We start from the raw sequence: 20,146 nt of genomic DNA, 5'->3' as shown, positions 1-20,146 counted from the left end.
ATAAATGTGAAAGTTAGTGTGTTTGTTTGTTTGAAGTTCAATCACACATTAATTACTCGACGGATTGGGCAGAAATTTGGCATGATGATAGCTCAGATTCCCGATTAACATATAGCCCTAGGCATATTCTCATCTCAAAGATCCTTTCGGGCTCCGCCCCAGTGACTCTGGAGTTTCCCATGTTAACCTTATGAGTCCTCATATTTTAATGGAATTAAAGAATTTTAATCCATGCCCCATTCTAGGCCTATTAATTTTTATATATTTTTCCAATAGGCTATCCTTTACAACATCTGTTTAACTTTGTTTAAAATTAATTTATTATTAAGTAAATATTTACTTTTTGTACTACTGGTAGCGTACCGGTAGTTTCTGAAAGCGCTAGTAAATAAAATAAAATCATTATATAATGGCCTTGTTGAACCTGTAAATTTAATTATCGATTTCATTATTAATTGCCAATATCTCCAATATAAGTTAACTATATAAAATAAATAAAAAAATGGATTTAAGATACTTATTATAAGGGTAACAAACGGTATGAAAATAGTCAAAATACAAAATGGTCAAGCAACCCTCATTGGATAACTTCAGATGGATTGACCAGAGGGTAGGCCTACGATAAAACTTCGGGTTTTTCGAGTAACCAAAGCTAATGTTGAGTTTTGAAAGTGCTACTGTAACTTATAGGCCTATGTAAACTTGCTGAACATTCGAGATAACTATATCGAGGTGTTGGGTTCTGAAAATGATGATGTCATGAACTTTGAGTATAACTGGATTTAATTGATTATCAGGCGATATCTCGATTGTGAAGGGGTTATGATAAAAATTTTAATTTTACAAGTAAGCGAGGTTTGTTAGAAGGTGCTATCTAGGGAAATTTTAAAGGCCACTGAGGCAGAGCCCCAAGGGAATTGACCTTGTTTCTCTTTTGATGGCTTATCTACAGACCAAGACTTTTCTTACTTTATACTTTTCAATGAAATGGCGACCATATTTTAAGCCAAGTATGAATGGAGATGACTGTAGGATGAATGGCGCGATCTTTTAGTCTTGTTACTGACTAAGGCCAACATTCCTTAGACACAGCACAAATGGCAACTAAGGGACCTACAGTTTATATAGTGGAATCCGATCCACATTTTTGCCTTGGTATTTACAAATTGGTCTAACTATCAGGATAGTTGTAGTACTCACCAGTGCGGACGTTAATCCACACCAGGGTGTATAGTATCCACAGTGCATGCCTATAAATATCCACAATTCGTGACCTCTTTAGACACCTCTAGCTTCTACGCCCAGCCGCTCTCTCAAATTAGTTGTCACAAAAACCCCTTTTTTCCTCCATAAGAATAACATGGGAAGAGAATTTTAAAGGCCGCTGGGGCAGAAGCAAATAGGCATACTAGTTCACAAGAGATTGAGATAAAAAGTAGTTTTTGCTTACAAATCTAGGCCTATTTAATTTAGCAATTTAGCTTTATAACCCTCCCATACAATATCTGTATCTCACAGGCCTATCATTAAACCCATTCCTATTCTAAATTCAATTGGGCCTCTCCATATTAATCATGTTTGGATGAAATTTTATCAAGGAGAGCAAAGCAGATAATTTATCAAAAAATCTAATGAATGTCTCTGTTTTCAAATGTTTTTCCTGAATCAACCCGGCTTTAAATTCAATGGTAAATAAAATTTGCAAAATCGTTAGAGGTGTCGGTGAAGTGTCTGATCAGGCTTTGGCTTAGACACCTAAATTTTTCAAAACCGAAGTGGGTTAATTGTTGTGCCTTATAGGAACATTAATAGTTGAGGATAAGTTAGTTTAAATCTATCACTTCTAATCAGTGTAGGCTATCTATCTTTATAGAATAAAAGCCATCCAAGGATGGAAATGGTTTTGAGTGTGTCATAACTCAGATTAGTTATAGGTTGTGCAATTGTAAAATCCTCAATGATACAGGACTGAGCATTGTTCTAATCTATAGATTGTTCAGTCTCGTTGCATTGATAACAACACTCATAATATCTTCATTGTTTATTTTTTCATTCATAATACACATGTCATAAGCAGTTTTAATAGTAGACCCAAAACACAAAACATTTGTACTCCCTATATTTAATGAAGTCAAGACTGTAATGAATGTGAAACAAGGCTATTGTGTGGTGTGAATTCAACTAGGTCTTCTGTTCCTTTGACATAACCACTGGCCAATGCATTATGTATGTGGGTATTTTAATCAGCTACCTTTTTGACCTTTGGTTGGGGGGACATTCAGTATGCATTAACACCTGGTCGGCCTCACAACTGTTACACTTACAGACATGGCAGGTTTGTTTTACAGTAATAGTTGTTACAGGTTTAATTTTGGTTAGTTGATATGTGGTTGCTTAACTTATGACGTTCTTTGATGGAAAGGTTCAATGGAGTGTTTCAAAGCAAAAAGGAATTTGAAACATATCATTAGAAGACGTGTTTACCTTCATATTTGGCAATTGAGAATAAATGGTATGGATAAAGAATTAGCTTTTGCTTTCGATTCTTATTGTCGTCATGTTTTATGTACCTATCAATCATTTTAAATTAGAAGTTAAGTTTTTTTTAGCTCTTTGGTTTAAGTCACTGTTCCATGTAATTTACTCCAATTTAAGTCTACGTAAATGTTTTCAATTCCCCAGCCAATACCTGTCAAACTCTCAATACCTTCATAAATTTTATGCCACAGTATTTGCTATTATCTAATTTTTAGTTATTTTTCTTAAACTATATCCTTTTATAAATTGGGAAAAGACTATAATAAAATAAGTTTCTTAAATATGGTAAAATAACAAGTTTAATGTCTAAAAAAACTTTGAGAATTTTTTATTAAAGTATGGTATTTTGGTGAGGAAAGTGCTAGGTGAAAAACTTCAAATTAGTTTATACATTGACAATTAACTTAGAGCTCACTTATTAACCTAATTTCTCACACCTGTTTGAACTTCACTGTTTAACTAACTTTATCACTTGTAAAAACATTGTAACTGTTCCTAATTTGATTTTATTATTTCCCCTTGGTTCTTTGTGATTCATACTGTATATTTTCTTTCAGAATGCCAAGCTGGAAGAAAATGGAGTGAGAACAGGTTTGGAAGCAGCAATATCAAGTTGATCAAGATGTTGTGTCTGAAAAAAGTGTATCGTGATGAACTTCTGCAGCTGGCAATTTTGCTAAGCTTGCTACGGGTGGACAGGAGATCCTCTCTAAGTTACGACTACGACTCACCAGCTATCGGTGTAGGAATAGACGACATTCAGGGGTGGGAACACTCACACTCCCTCGTTCGCAGAGATGTGCAAATACACCCCAAGAACCTAGACTCAGTCCTTCTCAACTATGAACAACAAGTGTTTGATGATCTCAATTCCTTGGGCAGATACAACAGGATAAACTCACTTCAAGATGTTACTGCCTACTTACTAAACATTGACGGGAATAACGAAACAAATGACTCTGAAAGTTTGAATAACACACATTTGTTGAATCGTACAGATGAAGCGTCTAGGACGAGTGAAGGTGATACCGCTAGTGGTCTTGATTTGAGTGAGGTAGATGTAAAATTAGAACCTGGTGACAGTGATTTCAATCAGTATTCATTAAACGATACATTATTTGGTGCCAGCGAGTTTTTATTGAAGGCTGATGAGGATTACCAGACGGATACGTTTCTTGACAGTTTAGCTGTGGAGTCAAAAGCAGAACCTAGAATTGGAGATGAACTAACTCAGGAGGTAAGTGGCCTACTAATTGATCAGGGTTATGATTATTTTAGGATTATTTAGTTTCACTGTTAGTTACACCTATTGGTGTTCCTCAGTAGCCACATCAACAACATTGTTAAATGTTGTTTTGTGTTTATAAAACATAAGATTGTCCAAGAATTAAAGTTTTCACTTTTATAATGTTTACTTAACAGGTCTGAAGAAGTTGCTTCTATGACATTTAAAAATCTTTCAGCTCCCACATTTTTTAACCGCAAGTTTTGAAACCAACGTCTAAAGACATAGTAGTATTTTGTTGAAGATATTTTCAACTTAATATCTCAAACATTACATAAACATATCTGAGGTATCATCTCTTCTAAGCTTAACTATATTTAGCGTTCAACAGATTTTCCTATTAGTGGATCATGTGTGTAAATGCAAGCCTTGCCAAGTAATTTGCTTTCAAATATCCACATTCATTTTGGGAGTGGTGTTCTCGGAATTAGAGCTCTTTGAATGTTTTATGTGTTGACAGCATTAGATTTCACTGAAGATTTGCAAATGGGTGGGTCAATGCAATCCACATGTGCATCACTTGAAGTAAACAAGTGGTCCCCATTTGTCACTTGGTGTAGGTCAGCGACTGTTAAAATAGAATTTGAATATCTCGGGTCACCAAAGAACTTGCCAAGAGTCTTTGTGCAGTTGGTGAATGGGTTTGATGACCTGATCTTGTCCCTTGCTAAATACATCGGGACCTTGTAAAGTGAAACCTGTCTGCAGTAAAATATGCTTTTGGCTTTATCTGCAAGCTTTGGTTAGATGTCTTGACAGTTTCTATTTACATTTGATGACATAAAAGAAGAAGAATGTGCCTTTTGTCTTGGAAAGAATAATGAACAATGATGTCTTTTGAATTATCTTCAGTTCTATTTAGTACTTTATATTTTAAATCAAATTATTATAACAAAGGTCCATGGAAAGGAAACTTTTCTTAATGTACCTTTGCAGGGGCAAAGAAACTGATCATGCTGAGTTTTTCGAGTGTTGCACATTTTAATATTTTAAAGCTATTTATTAGCACAAATCAAAATAGATACCTTGAACCAGTTACATATGGGGATGAAGAAAAAACCATTGGGTATTTTAATCAGCTGGAAAGCCTTTGGACGTTCAAAAACATTGTGTGTAATACAATCAAAGTTTTTAATGGATCTGCTGATTAGTGGGTAATACCTTAAATAACTGTTTGCTAAATACCTGTTGCAGAAAACTGCGGATTATGCAAATTTCTTCTACATATTCTAATTAAACTTTGGTTGTTGTTGTTACTTATTTTGTTAATACAAACAAGCAGCATTTAAGTAAGTGATTCAATGATTTTGTCTATTATGATGGTTTTAGTGAACATTATACTATCGATATGTCAAACTATTGACAAGAATGAAACTATAGCTATAACTGATTTTAAATCATACATAATTTCGGTACACATGCGATTGCTTACAAGTTTACAACTGAGTTTGTAATAGCTGATATTTACTCCCTAGTGACTAAAAAGGCTTTTTACTTGAGACCCACAACGCATGTATCGAAACGGGTTTTTGCTGCAGTACTATGACGTAAACGTTTATTTCCTTTTTGTGAGTCTATGCAGAAGTTAACTTAGTCTGCTGACGTAACATATTTTAACCCCAGCTCCTTCCTGAGTTCTGAAATTCAACTGGTCTGTCAACTATTGAATACTTGTGAGACATAGCTCCAGTTAAGAAATGTGGCTTTGCTGAAAAACCTTTTGACACTGTTACATATTTTGTTCTAAATCATGTTTTGTGTATTTTTTGCAAATTTCTTATATTGGGAATAACCTATCACCGTTGTAGGTCTCATGGTAAGATCTACACCCGGGACCGCTTTAACTTTTTTGTTTTGATGTTCCCAAAGGCCAATAACATGATCTGTTCAAATATATTTATAGGCTGTATGTGTATACTAGCACAATAACATAAAAGTCAACAGATTTTGATGAAATTTGGTAGAAAAGTGTAGCCTATTGTGGAGGATAAGTAAACTATTATTGTAGTTTGCTTGTTTCATTATATATTAATAAAATTTAATTATTTATTTATTTTATACTAAGCTATTAACATTTTACTCATTAACACCAGCAACCCTAACTCATTAAATCTAAAATGATTTAAACAGGAAATAGGCTACATCTGAAGTGTTTTTTTTTTTAAGGAAAAATTTGATTGAAAATCTGATAGGCAAATGGAAATTTGTTCAGTCTTCAGGTTTAGCAATTATTATAGATTGACAATCCTACAACTAATAAACTTCTTTTAATCCTGAAACCTTTTTTGAATCATTCAGGAGAAAAAAATATTTTAGTTTGATTGTATAATTTGTGTCACAGTAGGTCTAGTATCTATTTTCAACAAATTACTGTGGCTAAGGTACAGTAACTACTGTAAACTCAATACTATACAAAATAACATTATCAAACAAACTATTTCACACATAAAAAATAACACTTTTAAATTAACTATTTCATTAGTTAGTTTTCTTAAAACCAACTTTTAACTGATATGTAACAGGTTTTGAAAATGCATACGGTATAAAATAATTGGTAAAGGTAACAGAAATTTACCTAGTAGTTTTTTGTTGCAAGTCAATCTGAATAATCCTTATACAGTACTGTACCTAGTTTAGCTTCGTAGATAAAGATTTAAGATTATTGTGATATTGACGCACAAGTGCAGTGGCATTACTTGGTGTGTTTTCTGGCACAGTGTTTGACAGCTGATTTAGTTCTCTTGTCAGAAGCTGAAAGCCATTTCATCAGCGAACCCATTCTAATGATTCAAAATTTATTGGTTTTACTGAATCGTATTCTTGGATCCCTGACACCCTTAAACACATAACGTTATCCACATTTCTCTTCCATCTAGGCCAGCTATTAATATAAACAGATAAATTTATTTGACGAATTTATTGCTCAGTGTTGGTTTGCTTCTGCAAGTAGTATCTCTTGTTCAACAGGGCTTCTCCAATGCAAGAAAGACTTTGCTTCCTTAAACTTGTTTATCTGAGGGAATAATGGAATAGGGAATGGGGTGCATTTTCCCTAATGCATTCCATTTAAAATGTTCAAACCTGCGTTATACCTATTTTCCACACTTTTCTACCAATAATAAACTATAGGTGTGTCTAACTATACATTTATTTTTGGTTCAAAATTCATCATGAAATCAATTTGTATTTAACCCATTCAGTGTTATGCAATGATATATCGTTGTGCGTCTTTTTCCCAAAAAGTGCTATGGAACGATATATTGTTGTTCGCATTTTATCAGAAAAGCGCTAAGCGACAATATATCGTGCCGGCACGACTTTCAATGGTGTGAGATTAAATGGGTACATCGGTTGACTCGGCTGTTGTTTCAAAACAGCGATGGTTTCTTTTGATTCCTACAATCAAGGCCTGATATATTGTTCTTTAGCACTTTTGAGATAAAAAAATTTATTTTTACTGATTTTTTCTCGCACACTAGACTTTGCTCCCTTGGCAAGCCTAGCACTTTTCGGACGTAATAAGTAAATAACTCTAGAAGCATTTTTTGGAAAATTACAAAAAAATATTCTAGCATTGAAAGGGTTAACCAGTAATTGAGGTAGTATAGGGAGGTAAACTTAGATATTTTATTGATCTCTTTATCGTACCTACGGTTTAAGTATCTTAATCTAGATCAATTGACTAAACATTAGGCCTACGAACAATTTAGACACTTATAAAAAAAGAAAACAACAGTAATTACCTTCTTCTTAATGAATACAGTATAGCATTTAAAAGTAACCTAGTCACTAATTGTGTTTAGCACCTTAAACTATTTGTTCATTGTAACTATTTTGCACCTGGAGCAGTGAGTGTAACTATTGAGATACTGTAGTTCAAATATAATGACAGAAACCATAGATTATACATACTCCCTTAGGGATTATGTTTAATCTATGCAAAAACCTAGTGGAAATATTTTTCATAAATTGTTAAAGCAAATCGACTAATGTTTTACAGATAGTTATTATACTTCTCTTGAATGATTATTATTATTAGTTTCTGGTTGCCGACTATTGTAAGGGGTTCCATAATCCAGAAGCTTGGTAGTGTAAACACATAAACACACATTCATAACATTTGCACTGTGCCGTGATTCTTTTTACATATTTAAACAAAACACATAAGCGGTGCTAAATCATCTATGTAACCTACAGTCTTGAGTATTCTAACAGGTTCATTCTTGTTTAAATTCAGCTTGAAACTAAAATGGGATTACTTTAAAAGTAATCTGTTCAAAAATAGATTATTGTCGATGTCGTTCATATAAAGTAGCCAGGTAAACAGTTGTCGGGTTACTCACACCCGTAGTCCTTGCTCTGCTTCCCATACCTGGCAGCAGTACCCCAGCACAGCTGTCAAGGGAAATATAATTTTGTAATGTATATGCAATTTAATGCCATTATTCAAAATGATTAAAAATAAAGTGATATACTGTTAGGTAGGATTGCTAAATTGAATTAGTAAAGTCTACGTAAAACTGTGTAAAAATATATTGTATAAATATATATAATATATATTAGGCTCAGGCTCACCGTTTCTTCACATAATTCTTAAAGTGTTATATGAGTATACTATGTGTTCATTTAGGATGCGGTTGTGTCGAGATCATGTGACTCTTGTGGACTTTTGACTTTTGTGTAAAGTCAAGCTTAGGCATAGAGCAATTAATTTGTCTCCATCAAGACAAAGGTTTTATAATTTTCATTTCCATTTCCTCATTTCCAATTTTTAATAGATTCCATTTTTTGATATCTCAACCTTGCTGTCTTCTTCAAAGGTTACAGTAATTGCTTTGTATGTGAAAAAGCTATAATAATTTAAATCAAAGAGACATACAAAAGCAATATAATACCATAGTAAATTCTGCTGTTTCTTGGTGAGTTTTTGCAGGCACTTCCTCAAAGTATCGTGTATAATTACAAATGACATGCCAGTGTTTAGGCCTAGTGGCCGGCCTTGCTTTGTAGAGGCCTTGGCATGGATCCTCCACTTGGCAACCCGATCACTCAACCATCAACAGCTTCCTATCGTGTTTTATTGTACTAATCTATTTCTGTCATAGCTAGTTTATATTCTCAGCAGATATGGATTTCTTATTTTTGGATTACAAAATTTCTTTGCTAGATGAATCGTTGTAATTTGATAGTAAACACCTTTAGCTACCGATACTTTTACTGGTTTTATAGCACTATTTTGACTGTTTAAGAAAACTTCCTCACCGGTCCTATATACAGTAGGCCTAATTAATACAAGGAGGGTCCTTTCTGTTTTTTTACATTTTGTTTAACAGTCACAAAGGCTCCAGTTGGAGCAACACACAAAACCCCTTTTCTTGCCTTGTTGTATCAATTTAAAATACCCCCGCCACAGCAAACCTGCAGAATAAGCCAATCTCCTTAAAAATATCAGATTTATTCCCTATTTAAATGACATTAGTTTATCGCGTACATAGGTTGGCTGCGACACAGAAGGTAATAGTTAGTGTTTTTTGTGAAATATTAATTCAGTATGATACAAAAAAATTTTCCTAATTTGATCATAGTCCGTTTATATAAACAAGCAAACTTTAACGGTTTACTTTTTTCTATAAGATTTACCGGTAGGCTACATGAAAATTTTAAATTAACAGTTTTTACAATTTTAAATAAATATGGATACATATTTATATGCATTTAATGGATGTTGTTTTTGGCCTCTGAGGACCTGAAATCAAAAAAGTAGGTAAATCTGTCCCGGGTCTTGGTCTTACCATGAGACCTGATCAAGTAATCAAGACTTATACTTCCCATTGTTGGCATTACCAGCTGATTTAATAAATGCAAACAAAAAAAATTACCTTAGTTTAGCACCATTATCTTTTAAGTGGGTTACACACATATGCATCTCGCACGGTGCGACTAGCATTTTTCTTGCTAGTGGGGTAGCATGCAGCTTGAAAACCAACCTGTGTTAATCACATGGAACTTACACACATATGCCACTGGTATCGTGCTACTGGCATCTTGCAGCTCCACTAGGAACCTTTCGGTCGGTGTTTTGGCGCTGCGTGCATCTTCAGTTTTTGCATGCGCAGAACACATTTCCAAGACTCATGGCTATATTGCATAAACACTAAAAGTATTCATTCATATACTACATACCGTGATAAAATAGAGAGTCGCTCCTGACACTGACAAAATCATGCTATCTACTATTCTTTATGTCACAGTGGTCTCTCAGAATGTTATGTATTTTATAAATTTCTCTGGATTCATGCGGTACAACTTCTGAAAGTTCTCTGGATGTTCCAAGAGTTGTTGGCCGATCATGTATTGGTTACTTTTAACTTTTTGGCGTCAATAAGCGGGGTACCCAATGTTTTCTTCACCCTACAGCATTTTATCATCCGACCTTGATGTCGACATTTTCCAATGAACTGAGCGCCAAAAAGCAATACTCATCATCAAAAATGCTAGTCGCACCGCAAGATGCATGTGTGTAAAACATGTAACCTGCGCTTACAAGAAGTATAAGCGTCAAAACAAAACAGCTCTAAGTTTAAAAAGCCAACGGAGATTGACTGTCATTCTTAAGATATTAATTCTTGCCAGCTTTATTGTATTGTATTGTACTGCATTTTTTAGGTAGGTAGGTTAAATACATTTTTCTATTGATTAAATAAAGGGGTCAAGTTAGGATGGTAAAATATTTCTAAAAGTAAAACTGCAATTTCTGTAATTCGTTTTACTGGAATTGTAAATTACAATTTGACTGGCCACTTGCTGTTGGCCAGAGATTCCAATGTCGGAACCAATTAGTTTATGATACTCTTGTCAATCAATTATTTAGGTCACATTGAACAGGTGAAATTAAATTGGAAGACAGACTTTTTAGGTGCAGTATGGAGTTCAGATGGATTACTTAAGAAAATATAAAATTAACTTCAGTGCCAATAGATAAACAACATAGGACATGCAAAATAACAATGGTTTTCTTTCAATGTGTAGGATTTCTTTTAAAGATTGTATTGATGATAAGTGTCATATAAACTGGTAAAGAAATTGCACTAATATGTCGCAAAAAAGGTTTGCAATAGTGGATTTTATATTAATTTTATATACCAATAGAGAAAAATCTAATTAAATACTTTTATTAAATAATCTTATCATGTCGTCTGTTTTCTCCTCAAATGTCATTGTTTTCTTGTCCCTTGTTTTGTTGCTCAGGTGTATTGTTTTGGAGAAAAGTTGATTTTATGATTTATAACAGTTCAAACTTTCTTTTACTTCCTCATTCACTGGGAACACTACTTGTTTGGGATTCCTTTGTAACCGTTTCTCGCACCACATGCGTGCACCGTGTACCGGGCAGTGCCGGAACTGATGCTAATAACCGTGTCCAAAATAAAACGGCCAGATTGTTGTGCGTGACCATCAGTAGCAGGCAGGGCTGAGGGCTGCCATGAGATTCGTAGTAGGGTACATGCTAGGAGGCCCTCTCATGGTCTTCACCTTCATCACTAACTGGTACTTTACACGTGTTGTAATTCCACAAACGTGACTGAAATTTATATTTTTTTTTACGTTTAACTTATTTCTTTACCACTATCTTTATCATTATGAGATGGGGAAGCCACTCAGGGACATAGATGATCTTTTTACCTAAATATGAGTGTAGAACGATAAGAGAAAATCTGTGTAGCTTTTTAAATGACCAAGATCAGCTGTTTCATCAATCAACATAATTTAAAAGCCCAATAATCAGGGACAGCTGGGTCCAGTTTCGAACCATTAAGCTACTGATTCTCAGAAAACCCCCGAATTCAGATGAATTCAGTTCAGATGAACTATCTTTTTCTGTTGAAAACATTCGTACCAATAACAGAAGCGTAGACATGGCAAGACAAATGAACCTAGATACTGAAGTGTCCGACCAGATAGCTGAACGTTCACGTACCTCCAAATATGTCCTGTTATGGAAGTCAAGAGGTTTAGACTTTCTCTCCGTATCTCAGAGCGACGACGTCGTGCCATGTTATCCGTGTCACCGCAACCGTAGATAGGTAACATCTCACCACGGTACAAAAACTACAAAGTCCCTCACTCAGTCAGGTCAAGGCATGGAATTGTATTGTCTTGTAACTTTTTTACTGAGTACAATGCCACTGATACTCATATGTGCAACACTCGAGTCACAACTACTTAAACCGGCCTTGTAAAATTGTATGGAGACTTATAGCTACTGTATGTATATAACAATGTGTATAGTAGGCCTCCCTTGTGCCCCTTTATAAAAATCGATATTGTCGTGGTATCTCAGTTTCATTTTATCAGCGTCGATTGTGTAGTTATCGTCTAGTGAGAGTGTGTGAGTCAGCCAGTGAGCCAGTGAGCGTAGTTGCTGATGCTGAGTCATCGGACCACACGATCACCTCCTCGTTGCATCATCCGACGACACCTACATCATACAACAAAACTATGTACTTTTGTAAATAAAAAATATGACTAATTGATTGTTTACTTTACATAAGCCCCCCGAGGATTTTTAATGGTCAATGTTTAGGTTGTTGAGTCGTAAACTAAACTACTGTCCGTTTTTATTACAAATTCGAAAATAGTTTGAATAGAATGTGTGGGAAGAATAATAACGTTGGGACTGTATTCAATTTACCGATGGGGAAAAATTTATTCTCTGTGTGAAAAATTTAGTAACTTGTGCGCTCTCCCCATCACCGTTTTTAGCGTGTTGAGGTTAAACAAAGCCCGTCTATGCACAATTGCCCAGCACACGTGACGTAATTTTTGTACGAACCCATTTAGTCCCTAATGGATGTTGTGTTTGTGATTTGCGCCTTGACCGAGTCGTAGGCCTTGGTTTGGAAGGCAGCAAGGCTATAGAGAATGGAACTTGTTAACGGATATGCACTAACCCACACTGTCTAATTTATCTGCATGTTGAGGCAGGTTCTAATAAATAACCCACTTATCGTCACAAAAACCACCGAGATGCAGTTCTTTATAAAGGAACGTTGTTTACGACCTCTCTCGATAAGATAAGCGACCTCAGAGACGTAGTGGGGGTTTATCATTGGTTTGAGGTTTCTTTCTGATTATTTTATCAAATATCGAAGCTGAGTGATAGCGTATTTGGCTGATTAGCCAGAAATTGCTGGTTTAAACCCGACCAGAACCATCACACCATTGGCTCTACCCACGATAACTTCGGATCACACAGGCCTGTTGGTAAAATACAGTTGGATCTTTAAGCGCAAAAGACCGAAGACCCTCATAGGCAGCGCAATTGATGACAAAAGGACCCGTAGAACACGAAACCTTGATCAAGTGGAATACAACCCTGAAGTCATGCGGGCGCGGGTAGAATTATATTTGATGAAAGTTCAATGTCTACTTTTTAGTGAGTTTCCCATTTGAAAATATTTTATCAGCGATCACACAGTGTAAGATTTTTCTACAAATTGCTTTTGCCTCTCTTTGTTTACAATTAGTCATACTTTTCATCAGAGCTTTGTTGTGATCCTCAATTATTATTCGTTAACGTCATCCATCACTCTAGCCATCTCCCCTGATATGCTCTAATTGAGCCACGGTGCTCGTTATGTTTATCACTATGTTTATATTTTAATAAACTTCCGTTTGTTCTGAATCTTATCAACCCACTAAAATGCACGTGGTCACTTGACACCATTGTCTGCGTTGTTAGTAATTTTGAATTGTTAGTTTTAATAATGCTAAACTGAAAATTTTGACATGCGCTATTAAAAACTAAATAAACGACACACCAAAACAACTTGTCAATACTACGACGCAGTGACTGACACATGAAGTGCTGACTAAATGATGATTCAGGTTACAATGGCTGAGTTGAAGTCGAAGTACTGACGCATGTGATTCTATATTGCGTGTTCACTGCGATCAACAGAGCGCGATATTTATGTAGGAGTGCGTTGTATGACCGAGCGGTGTCTTATAAGCTTTGAACTAAAGTACTATATTTATAATAAACATCATTATATCTATCAGAAATAAAAGAGTAAATTTGACGATACATCAGCCTGCTTTGCTACGTGCAGTTGCTGCTACAGTAGTCCGTAGTTACTATACGTCGACTGTTCGCATTTCGCGACGGATTTTTCGTTACAAAGTTAACTAGCAATAAATAATTGGTATTTCATACGCTTAGTTGTATTATAATTTACAGTAAGTGTAAGTTTTCACATATACGTAGTTTAATATGGTAAAATGATGTTCCAATACAGGTGCTTGGTTCTATCGAGTATTGTACCAGGATGGCAATGAGATTGAGTTTATCGCGCTCACTGTGTAAGGTGCTTACACAGTTTCCCGAGTTTTGCTGAGGGACTAGTGACATATGGGGTTTCAACTCGTGCTTCTAACACCCACTCTTGCAATACCCTTTGTCTCCCAGCAGAGCCAGGACACTTGGCAGATATCGTGGTCGTAGGCAGCAACAGCAGTTCTCGACCCTGAGTGACGCACGGCCTTGACTGTGACCACCTCAACTCACCTCTACCTCGTACACGGCGAGGAAACATTACTATCACTATCCCACCTCGGCGGGTTTCACAGATTTAATATGTTTGTCGAGTTCTACAACTGAATTGTCACCGTGAATTCTGCCCATCATCTAAGTAGCTATATCCTCAATGTCAATTTCGATGTTTCAACCTTATTGGTTGAACGGCTGAAAATTGATTGAAAATTTGAAATACTCTTACGACTTGCCCGATATTTACACATTATACTATTTGGTTTCGCATGAACCATGTATTGGTTATAAGCTCTATCAAAAATTAGTCCACGCGTTTAACGAAACTAAAGTTCCGGCCTTCTAATTACTAATGAGTCAAAATAAAAAATTGGATGGAATACCGATTCAGCTATACCGGCTCTACACTCGACATAACATGTGTCCAAGTGCCTTTCTACCAGATGGGCTTTACTTAAGAGACATCGGCGAGAGAAATTCGCGATGTCCCAACCACTTGTGTGTCTAGTTACGTCACATGCTGGTGTCTCTGTCAGACCCTCTGTGTGCTGTGAAGTACCGATGGCTACTAAACTTAGGTTATATGGAGTTTTCTTCAAGGACGTCGGTTTTCCGAAACACGCCGGTATATTGTGTTTCGAAAGACGTGAGTTTTTGTCTTAAGCCGCTGCTAACTGGTGTCTTTGACCGCGTTAACTTATCTAGGTGTCCCAGTTTAACGCCTGGCTGCACTCCAGTTGTGTCCCCTATAAACACGGGGATACGACGATTATGTGGAATCTGTCACTCGCCCTCCGCTATTTATATCTCCAACAGGCTGCATCCTACAAAATAGACTGTTCATATATCAATGCAATAATAATGTGCTATATTACATAAACCTACAACTTTGGTTTTGTTTAAAAAAAAAAATCTTCCCCTTTTTCTTCATGTATTAAGCATGTGGCAATTATTTACGTTTTTGTAAAGGGTAATTATCCCATCCAAACCCTGGTCTTATTTATATCTAATGTCTTACGTTTTGTTAAATAGCATCATACATTGATAGCCCAATGATAATGGCATCATGATCTCGTAACGATCTCGCATGGAATCGAACCAGCGACCTTCAGATGGTAAGGCGAGCACTAACCACTCGGCTACCCAATCAACTTATTTATCTGCTTTGAACATGAAAATCGATTTTATTTTGAATATTGTATAGCAAATAAAACATTGTTAAATTAAACTAATACTATTATGTACCTATGGTACTACCTCTATTTTCGGGGATAATTCATTTTTCCCAGTTAGTTTATGTGAGTTTAACAATAATGTCATTTAAATCTTTTAATTTGATGACTTGAGTATGAATTAAAATTCGCAAGGTAATAAAATTACGTCATATCTGAATGCTAAATCAATGTGCTCCAGCAGTGTAGATTGTTACTATTTTGTACGTATTGTAGTGTTGTAACCATCGATTCCAAGGCTAAGTTATTTGTGTCCTAGCTAGAAATCCTTTGACACCGCAATCCTTGCTTATTTGGTACATCATTAAACGTCATTATGTGTCATTAGATTACCCGCAGCCTTCTCGATTACAACGCACTTTCATGTCGCTAATAAAACAAACACAGATGTGGAATCTTCATTTAACTCATGGTCTACCTGATGCACGTTACTAAACAATTTTACAGAAATTATCAGTGATGTGGTGGCGTAGGCCTATATTGTCCATATGTTTGATGTCAGTATACTAAGCAGCAGATTATTGGCTACATTTGAATTTTTGTACCACGGTTTGACAGTTTATTAACAGAAAATGTGTCAATAAAACACATAAATAACTTTTATAATCAGACAAAAAACCTTTTTTCGAAAATGTGCAGATATATCGGCAAATATTCCGAATTTTGTGGTACTGTAGTAAACCACTTGACAACAGTGAAGCGACCTGCAATCATAAGGAGATCCATCTAGGCATACTCTATCTTCCAAATCGTATCGTGGTTATAATTGTCAGAATTGTTTTTAGTTTGTGTTAATTTAATGGTTTAGAGTAATTAATCAGGCCAAATGACAATCAAACTGTTAACTAATTGTAAGAACATATACCGGCAGTTAAATTGCTGTTAAAAACAATTTCATCGTGCATAAATGCGGTGCAGTCATTAACAGATCATATGCAGTTGTTAAGTTCTGGCAGTGTGCCGTCGTGGCGTCGGCGTTGGTGTTTATTATCAACAGTCAAAGTCGCGTTTGTTTATATGTGTCACTCCCGCGCGTTACCTACATTTGAGCGGTCATTGGCTCGTCCTCGCCCTCCTACAGATAATGACACTCGTGTAATACACGTGTACAAGCCATGGCTCACGTTGTAAAGTACCATAATAAGTAAATGGTTAGTTCCTGGTGTTCAGCCGCAAAACCCGTGGACTATTTTATGTTATTCGATAGGACTCTTGGTCGTAGGTAGCGGGTGGCTGAAGCTGAAGCTGATGAACTGTAGAAGGTAGTCAGTGGTATAGAGGAGGGGACCGGGTCGAGGTGAAGCCACTTTCTACCACAGCACCATTTCTGTACACAGACTTTGCCTTTATAGGAGATGTGGCGACCTGGCCATATGGTGCCGACTGCTGATGGATCGCCAGAACATGCATATACTGTATCGTGCTGCAGTCGCCACTGTCCCAACATTATAGACCATATTGTCACCGTGTTACTTTGCGATTGTGTTTGAAAAAACAATATATGCGACTTGTCCGTAAATTAAAGACCCTACAGCAGTTCAAATCGTGACGATAGTATCTAGTATGAGGGAAAATCACGGCTCCCTCCAAATATGTATTGTATTTTATGTTAAGATTTCTGTGGATGTGGTGTCAACACCTGTTGCCATTTGACCGATGAGTATGGGAAAAAAGATAATTAACATAACAGATGTGCGTGAAAACCATAGTGAGATCGCAGAAATTTGAATGGCGAGGCCAGCAGTTAATTTCCAATAGTTTCCATCGTGATAGTGACGAATGTTCAGGAAATGTTGCTCATGGATCGGCTAATTTAAAACTAAAATGTTTTGCCGCTATCCTAGATCGTCATAGTCCCCTATCAGTCTGGCAACCTGTCGTTCATCGCGATTCATATAGGCCTGAGACACAATTTCATCAACTTTGATCACGAGCTAAAGCTAAACCGATGAACGACGTTAAGTGGCCTACACCGTGCAAACAACTCATAATCCCCAACTCCTTCCACCTAATTACGAACATTTTGTACCTCAAAACCCTTTTCTCCATTCACATTAGTGGTTGCCCGTTGATACTTTAGGTCTCAAAAATATAATCACAGAACGCTATATATCCATGTATCGAATGTAGATTTTCCCTCGTCCATCCCTCCTATCGTTATTGGCTACTACCACCAAACAAATCATTGTACATTGTACTGTATAGGGTGGTCCAGCCAGAATAGTAGTAAAGGAAGTAGGGGTGTCACATTGATCTAGCCCACTTAGCCATGACTGGAGCTCGTTGGAAACTGACTTTTACGGACAATCGCGTTTTTGACAGGCAGTGACTATGAAACAGTAAACTTACATTAGAATTACTTGCGATTTAGATAATAGCTAATTAACTGAAAGGAAATTTGGAATATCTACATGTGTAGCAATATTTGTCTGTTTAAGGAGTATTTATTGAGTGAGTATATTGAGTCAGTTCATTCTCGTGTACCAATTCTCAGTTGCAGCGTAGTTCTTAATATCGTTGGTTGCAGCTCGCCAATATTAGTAACCCCAATGTAAAGGAACTAATAGGATATAGTGTATATAAAAAAGTTAATGCTTTGACCAAGTTAATAAAAAGTTATGATTGAGTTGCGTAGTCGATTTCTATCTTTCTCGAGATCTGTACTGATTTGGTCACTTAAAACTTAACACTCATGCTCAAAGCATACTCTAGGCCTATACATCGCCAAAAAATAAATTGAAAATTTAATTCAATTTATAGAAGTTTGTAATTAATACAGTAGATCAAAAGCGTTACTTGAAATTCTAAGTAAGGAAACATGAGAAAACATCGTAGACATTCAATTAATTGTGAACGGCACAAAATTACTTCATACTTGGCTTATTGGCTTTGGCTATAAATATACAAACTTAGACACAATAGCCTATGAAATAAAAAAATAATGTTAATTGTTTATAAAAAAAATTCAAAAATATTAGTGAAGTTTTAATTTTAAATTTGAAGAAAATGTTGTTCAACGCCAAGTTTGTGATATGGCGACGAAGATAAAAGTATGACGACAGCAAAACTGAAACCAATCCAAGAACTGAAATACATACTATCTGTGTCGCAATAATCTTTGTAGAGTATTTTTTATTTTATTTTTTATTTTTAGTAAAGTGTTAAAACTTGTCTTAAACCAGTGATTGTATTTTTTTTTTAGATACGAAGGTTTATTCGTGTGAAAAGTATCTTGCATGCGGTATATTTAACTATTATATATGCATAAACCAATGTTATAACTCAATTAACGTTATCGCTCAGTTAACGGTGTAATAAAATGTCATGGCACTGTATACAATTTGATTGCGCATTACTTTGTATTGATAGTTTATTAGCACGTTTTGTTTATTATTTTGTGATGTTTCGTCTAATTTTCATCTGTGTTGTTAAATGAATTTACTGTTTCAATCAGCCAAACAATATTTAATGGTCAAAGGAGAATCATTTTGCAATATCGCACAGTATTTTGAAAACAAGGAACTTATCTGGCTAACCTGTTCAAGGCTAAAATATTTACAGTGGCGACTGAAAGATTGGGGTTAAGTAGATTAATCTACAAACAAGTTAAAATAGGAAAACAATTGATAACTTATTAGGAAACCAACGTAATAACAATTTAGTATTTAAAGATATAACTGAAAGTCGTCAAAGAGAAAGTCCTGTAGTGCCGTTATTTGCGCCTCTGACTGTTTACTCTTAGTGTTTGCTCTTAAACTAATTTTATTTCCTTGTCACTTTCTTGATATAATGTTTGGTTCCTTGTATTAATTTAGCAGTTTATAACACCTACTTTACTCTTCCTGCACTTATTTATCTTTATAGCATTTTAGTGGCTGATTATTCGTATTTATACGATGTATATTGCCCCTCAATACCACAAAATTATATACTCGAGCTATTTAATTAATTTCGTACTAAGCTATCAGCATTAAAAAACACCTCATCAACTTTCCCTATTGTAGCAGTGATAAAAATTATGTTTTTTAAATAGGAAATAAATCAGACAATTTTAAGGGAATATTTTAGTAGAAATCTAGCCAAGTAAATGGAAATTCACTTAATCTGCAGGTTCGCTGCGGTGGGGGTATTCTTTATTATTTCAAGAGCATTTGTTATGAAAAACATGACGTGTAACGGGTGTGTTATAATCATGTTGATATCTTAATTTAAGCATTCCTCACAGTAAGCGTGCAGGTTTGATGTTACATATACAGATTAACAAACGAACTAGATCGTAATCCCCATTTAGTACAAGAGTAACACTTGACTTGTCGACGACCTGTGTACCTGATATCATAGATTAAAGGAGTACACTCCTCTATGCTGATATAGGGCCTACGAGTAATTTTATGTAGGCCTAATCTTGTTTTACTCAGTCAGCCAGTTCTTTGTTCCACCAGACTATAGAATTGCTGTTATTTCTACACCAAGTTTGATCTTTGACCAGTTTATCACCACGACGGTGGTAACACGTTATCCGTGATTGGTAGCGATAAATGA

The 20,146-nt window shown here is 35.6% G+C and overlaps 1 protein-coding gene across 2 annotated transcripts in view; it reads left to right on the top strand.

The window, feature by feature from the left end:
- LOC128988185 (segmentation protein cap'n'collar) overlaps nt 1-20,146 on the top strand; it is a 143,977-nt gene that overhangs the window by 6,216 nt on the left and 117,615 nt on the right. The window contains exon 2 of one of the 2 annotated variants that reach the window (XM_054409434.1): nt 3,096-3,775. The exons of the other annotated variant lie outside the window; for it this stretch is intronic. Within the exon in view, the coding sequence (XP_054265409.1) occupies nt 3,161-3,775 (615 nt within the window). The 5' untranslated portion in view covers nt 3,096-3,160. The remainder of the gene's footprint in view (nt 1-3,095; nt 3,776-20,146) is intronic. 2 annotated transcript variants of the gene reach the window in all.

The sequence above is a fragment of the Macrosteles quadrilineatus genome, unplaced genomic scaffold, assembly GCF_028750875.1.
Source record: "Macrosteles quadrilineatus isolate MER2022 unplaced genomic scaffold, UCM_ALF_1.0 Scaffold_1__1_contigs__length_201487025, whole genome shotgun sequence".
Lineage (NCBI taxonomy): Eukaryota > Metazoa > Arthropoda > Insecta > Hemiptera > Cicadellidae > Macrosteles > Macrosteles quadrilineatus.
Note: the sequence above shows the minus strand (reverse complement) of the source record. Positions and strands in the feature narration are given on the sequence as shown.